Source organism: Narcine bancroftii, chromosome 3 (genome assembly GCF_036971445.1).
Source record: "Narcine bancroftii isolate sNarBan1 chromosome 3, sNarBan1.hap1, whole genome shotgun sequence".
Taxonomy (NCBI): domain Eukaryota; kingdom Metazoa; phylum Chordata; class Chondrichthyes; order Torpediniformes; family Narcinidae; genus Narcine; species Narcine bancroftii.
In genome coordinates, this window is record NC_091471.1 from 159214651 (window position 1) to 159220650 (window position 6000).

General features: G+C 48.2%; 1 protein-coding gene across 7 annotated transcripts in view; it reads right to left on the bottom strand.

The window, feature by feature from the left end:
• The window catches only part of LOC138757773 (protein TBATA-like), a 30940-nt gene extending 27045 nt beyond the window's left edge, over window positions 1-3895 (bottom strand). For 4 of the 7 annotated variants that reach the window (XM_069925629.1, XM_069925633.1, XM_069925634.1 and 1 more), the window contains exons 1-2: window positions 3417-3492; window positions 179-254 (exon numbers count right to left, since the gene is read on the bottom strand). In XM_069925629.1, the coding sequence (XP_069781730.1) occupies window positions 179-243 (65 nt within the window). In that variant the 5' untranslated portion in view covers window positions 244-254; window positions 3417-3492. Of the gene's footprint in view, window positions 1-178; window positions 255-3247; window positions 3365-3416; window positions 3493-3695 lie in introns of those variants that run through there. The other 3 variants (XM_069925631.1, XM_069925630.1, XM_069925632.1) reach the window with 3 other exon arrangements.
• Window positions 3896-6000: the final 2105 nt, after the last annotated feature.

Here is a 6000-nt window from a genome sequence, read left to right on the forward strand (position 1 = left end):
AGAGATGTCCAAAAAAGCAACGTTTAATCTGGACCAACACATGAGCAATAGAGGAATAGGCAAGGTAGAGGAGGTTTCTCATGGAACATAAGGACTGTCATGGACAGGAGAGATCTAATCAAGTGTTTCTATGTTTGAAATTCCATATTAAAAAAGTGGATGAAAAACTCAAACTTACTTCATTCTGAAACTGGTAGGACCCACTTGAAAATTCATCGCTGGTGTCATTACAGCCTCAGACATGGCTCACACCACTGAGGAAGAGAAACAAAAGATCAATCCACTTCTAGGAGACTATTTGGAAGTTGTAATGTTAACCATGATAATGCCTGGTGTGAATATAAAATCTCCAAAGTTTACAATGTAAATATATCAGTCTTAAATTTTGTCTCGGTCCAAACCAATTGCTTAAATAAGGCTATGGGAACTTTAGTAAATTACTGCATTCTCATAGTTTGGCAGCTACTTCTTCCAAACAGCTGATCCACTGTGGCAGCTCAACCTGTAGAAAGCAGGGCTGTGGTGACAAGTTTATTGTCATTTGATTGCACAGGTACAACCTGACAAAACAGTGTTCTCCGGTCCTCAGTGCAAAACATGCAGGCACACAATCTGACATAACACATAGAAGACAAACAATACATATACAAGACAAGTATCTTCAGGATTTCAGAATCATTTTGCTTTCAGTCCCTTTAAGCCCACCCGTCCAAGTCGCGCTGCCATCTCTTCCTCCCCCGCCCCTCGCCTGCCAGATTCGCACTGCTGTCTCTCTCCTTTGCCGCCTCCCCCTCCCCGCCGCCTCCCCCTCCCCGCCGCCCCCCCGCCGCCCCGCCGCCGCCCCGCCGCCGCCCCGCCGCCGCCCCGCCGCCGCCCCGCCGCCGCCCCGCCGCCTCCCCCGCCCCGCCGCCTCCCCCGCCCCGCCGCCTCCCCCGCCCCGCCGCCTCCCCCGCCCCGCCGCCTCCCCCGCCCCGCCGCCTCCCCCGCCCCGCCGCCTCCCCCGCCCCGCCGCCTCCCCCGCCCCGCCGCCTCCCCCGCCCCGCCGCCTCCCCCGCCCCGCCGCCTCCCCCGCCCCGACGCCTCCCCCGCCCCGACGCCTCCCCCGCCCCGACGCGCCTCCCCCTCCCCGACGCGCCGCCGCCTCCCCCTCCCCGACGCGCCGTCGCCTCCCCCTCCCCGACGCGCCGCCGCCTCCCCCTCCCCGACGCGCCGCCGTCTCCCCCTCCCCTGTCGCGCCGCCGTCTCCCCTCCTCTCGCCCACCCAAGTCACGCTGCCGTCTTCCCCCTCCCCTCGCACACCCAAGACACGCTGCCGTTTCCCCTCCCCTCGCCCACCCGAGTATTGCTGCTGTCTCTATCTCTCCCACGTCACACCTATGTCTTCTTCCCCTGCCTACCCGCATCGCACTGCCGGTAATGTCACCCTTCTTGGTTCCTCTGCGCTGGTGCTGGTACAGTATTTTCAGCTGCATGAGGGATCATGGGTAGTAACAACTGCCATTAATACCGCATTGGGCAACCGTCGGGCAGACTGAAAGCTCTGCAATACTGGATGGATGTCAGTATACAGCGATTTGGAGGCACTTATAAAGTAGTGGAACAAGACAGGATATTCCAACGGGAGTTGAGTGAGGATTATGCTTGACCGGTAAGGTACTTATAAAGTGTTTAGCAAGGTAAAACACAGGATTCTGTTGACATTGTGGTTAAGTGAGAAAAAAAACACAAATGCTGGAGAAACTCAACAGGTCAAACAGTGCCTTCACGTAGCAAAGGTGAAGATGCTTCACCAACATTTCAGGCTTGAGCCCTTCATCAAGGTGTGGGGTAATACGAGAGATATCCGATCAAAAGGGACTGGGTTTGGTGAGGGTGGGAGACAATAGGTTGGGGGGGGGGGGGGGAGGAGGATTACTGACATGGAACACTACAGGATACATGGGAGTTGAGCAAAGGTCACTTTTGGCACCAAACTCCATCTTTGATGAGCAGATGTCATCTACCAAAAAAAGTGCCAGTTTTTGGAGGTTGCCATTTTTCAGAATCCCAGATAAAAGGTTAGGCACTGCACAAGAAGGTCAAGGGCACCAAAAGTCCAGGAACACCATCATCTGGAAGTCACTCTTCAAGCTACACACCATCCTGACTTTGAAATATATTGCTCATTCTTCACTGTGGCTAGGTCCAAATCCCCTCCAACAACATGAGCACCCCCACATCTCAATCTCCTCAGCAGTTCAGGAAGGCTGCTCTTCACCTCCCTCTCAAGAGGGATTATGAATGGGTAATTGAGTAATTATGTATATGTGGCCCATGAAGCCCACATCTCTGAATGAATAAAAAAGGACGATGAGCTGAAGGACCTGTTTCTGTGCTACAGAATTCTGGCTCCTGTTCCTTCTTTCCAAAGTACTTTTGCAGAGATAAGGCCAAGGTTAAAGATAAGGCTGTGAGAAGCTCCACTACATGCTATCAAATGGTTTGTACATCAAGGACAGCACGAGATAGAGAATCATTAAGTTTGAGTATCAGCCAGATTTGTGACGGTTCACACTGTAATCTTTCTACAAAGCGTGCCCCATTAAACCAGCAACTTTAAGGCTCTGCTGCAGAGTTCAGCCGACGGTGGCCTGTACTAAACCTCTGGATCAGAAGCTTCTATCACAGGGATGTTACAAATGTAACAGTCAGAGTACTGGACTAGCTTTCAGAACCTTGGGCAAGCTATCCAAAGACCTGAGTGTAAATTCCACCACAATAACGAAGGGATTTAAATTTGGGCAATTAAATCAATCTGGAATAAAATGCCAGTATCAGTAATGGTGACCATGAAATTACCATTAAAAGTCCACGGAACCACTAGCTTCCTTCAAGTCAAGGAAACCTAAATAGATACGACTCCAGACCCAATAATTTGGTTAGCTCTTAACTTCCTCAGTTCTGACAGTAACTGCCGGCCAAGTCCAAAACCCAGAAACAGATCATGGGTGTATGAGGAATGAGTGCGTTCATTAGCCATCCACATATAAAACCTTGGCAAATTCTCCCTAAAAATCACACCACACGAAACACTCTCTTGACTGCAGAGTCAAAAGTTCCTGTGGCTCAAACTGGCAGGGTTTGTAATGTCTATGGTAGCAGCTTTCACGAAGCTCCCGCTTGGCCGTAGCAAGTAAGTTTGTTACAATAAACTCTGAGCTTCTGTTCCCAAGTCTCCCAAAAGAACCGCGATGGGATAATCACCCACCTCGCTTCTGAAAAGAAACCCAGACGCGAATATAATATCTGAATACGGCGTTAGTCACATATTTTAAATGACTCCTCAGCTTTTATTTTCAAAAAGCACTTTAAGGGTGTGAGAGTTATCTATGTTAAGATTTAACCGTCCTGGCAAAACAATACTCGTCTGAACCAACCTCTCTCGCCATTCCGCACATAAATCACACAGGGACTAGCACCTAGAAACGACACAAAACAGTTCAAGAAAGAGCAATTGTTACGAAATTAATCTTGTTTGGAGGGGGGGGGGGGTGGGGATAAATCCCTTCATGTTACAAATACGCCAGGCTCATACATGGGAGACTTTCACTGCTTTGGAACCGATCCGATTTTCCAACCTCGCCTTGGGAAGAAGGTCCATTTCCCTCACTCACTCATATCCAACGGTTCGTGTGAAAAGAAACAACGTTATCCACCTTAATCCATCACCTTCACCCGGTTCTTCATGAATTTGGTCCCAGCCCGCGACAGTATTACCTCCGCTCGGAGAGGCTCTTCCCTCGGCGCCCAGCTCGCTCCTTGCGGTCCCGGGGCTGCGGCGCCTGATTAGCACGTGAGGTGCAACGACCACACCCAATCATCCACCTTGGTTCCCCTCTTTGAGCGGCTCCAACGCCCGCCCCCAAGTCAAAAGGCCAAACTGGACAGAGGCCATCCAAGGCACCCAGTCACTTGAGCATTCGCATTGAAATCCCTGAGCTGGAAGGTCGGAATGAAATCTCCTCGATCTCAGCATCATTGTGCTCGGCGAGCTCACAATACAGTGAACGCACCTAAATGTTCAGTGACGAACAGCCACACCTCAACAAAGGGGAGCTGACAAGTCCAATCCCTGCCCTAGGAGCTTCGATTTGAAAAGTTAACTATTCCTTTCTCCATTGATGCTGCCTGACTGGTTGAGTGTTTCCAGCACTTCCTGCTTCTATTTCAGATTTCCAGCATCTGCAATTTTGTAAAATTTTCATTTCCTCTTCGTATGATTCTCCCCTGCCCTGAGCAGAAACCCCTGTGGAGAACAAGACCTGGCTTGTGGGTTAAAATCCCACTTCAGAGATGCAAACGCAAAAATATTGTCAGCCATAGTATAGTACTGAAGGAGAGCAACAGTGCTTGAGGTAACTTTTTGTTAAAGATAAAATATAATCCAAATTTCTGTTTATTTTTTCTCCAACACAACCCACGTATTATTTCAAACATGGGAAGAGAGGTGTCCCGCAATATACAACAGAGGAACAAGTCTGCATTGCCCTTCAAATTCCTCTTGACACGAGCAGAACAATACAGCACAGAAACTGGCCCTTTGGCCCACGATGTTCAAGTAGTCCCATTTCTAATCTTCACACTTTTCTATCAACTGTACCCCAGGTTCTACCACTCACCTTACAGCAGCCATTGTTTAGGTCACAAGTAGCCAAACTCAGGCCCTGAGCCAATTGCCCATTTTGAAGTGGCCCATTCGAACAGGGATGGGCAACTTTAAAAAAAACCTCAATTCTACCTTAAGTATTCTCCATGCCCTAACTGTTCTGTGATTGGTAAGGGATTGCTTAAGGTGGTGTTACGGAGCATGTCAAAATAGTTATGGGTAAAATATGTCTTTAAAAGAGATAGATTGTGGAGGTTTAGTTTAGGTTACACTTCAGAGTAACACTTCACAAAACACATCTCATTTAAAATGCAAGAGCTTTGGTGAAGCTAGATGGTGAGGCTCAGGTTGACTTTGAAGAAGCAACGAAGGGAGGAGTCGCGTGATGGAGTAGTGGCCGGACGGTGAACTCCAGCCCTCTCCAGAAAAGTCTGGAAAAACAAGAGAAAATACAAAGGCACAGAAATACAAGTTAAAGAAAAGTGAGTATAAAGGTGGAAAGAAGATGGAGACAAAAGGAGAAAAATCAAAATCAACGGAAAGAAGAGAGGAAGAGAAGACAACGGAGGAAAAAGGTGAAGGCCTTACCTGTCCGAAGAGGCCCGCTGTGGAGAGAGGACCCCACTACCTCAGGTCGGTAGAAAAAGAACTACAACAATGGCTCACAGAGCCGAGTAAAAGTGCGCAACCGCGCATGCGCGAGGAGTCGCGCATGCGCGATGCGCATGAAAAAAAACACACTGACGGGAGGGGGGACCAGCTGGGGAGTCGATCTCCACAGCCGGCAACGACAGCTGCAGAACACCTGCAGCAAGAAGAGACCACAGAAGACAATAGAAACAAGAAAGAAGAGGAGGAAAGGGCATCAAAGAAACAACAGATGGTCAACCCAGAGGAAGAAGAAGAGGAAGAATACAGTGAAATAGATAAAGGGAAAAGCAAGGTAAAGGATATACTTGCTCTTGTTAGAGGATAAATGGAGTCATTTAAAGAATGGCAAACACAGGAATTCAATGATTTAAGAAGAAGAATAAACAACACAGAAAAGAAAATAAATGGATATGATCTTAACAGAAATGGGGAAAAAAATGGACAAGATGGAAGAACGGGCAATAGCAGCAGGAATGGAGGTAGAAGACTTAAAAAAGAAATTGGAGGAATCTAATAAAAAAACTAAAGAGACACAAGAATTACTAGCCCAAAAAATAGATATAATGGAAAATTATAACAGAAGAAATAACATAAAGATAGTGGGCCTTAAGGAAGATGAAGAAGGCAAGAATATGAGGGAGTTTATAAAAGAATGGATCCCTAAGGCCCTAGGATGTCCAGAACTACAGCAAGAAATGGAAATA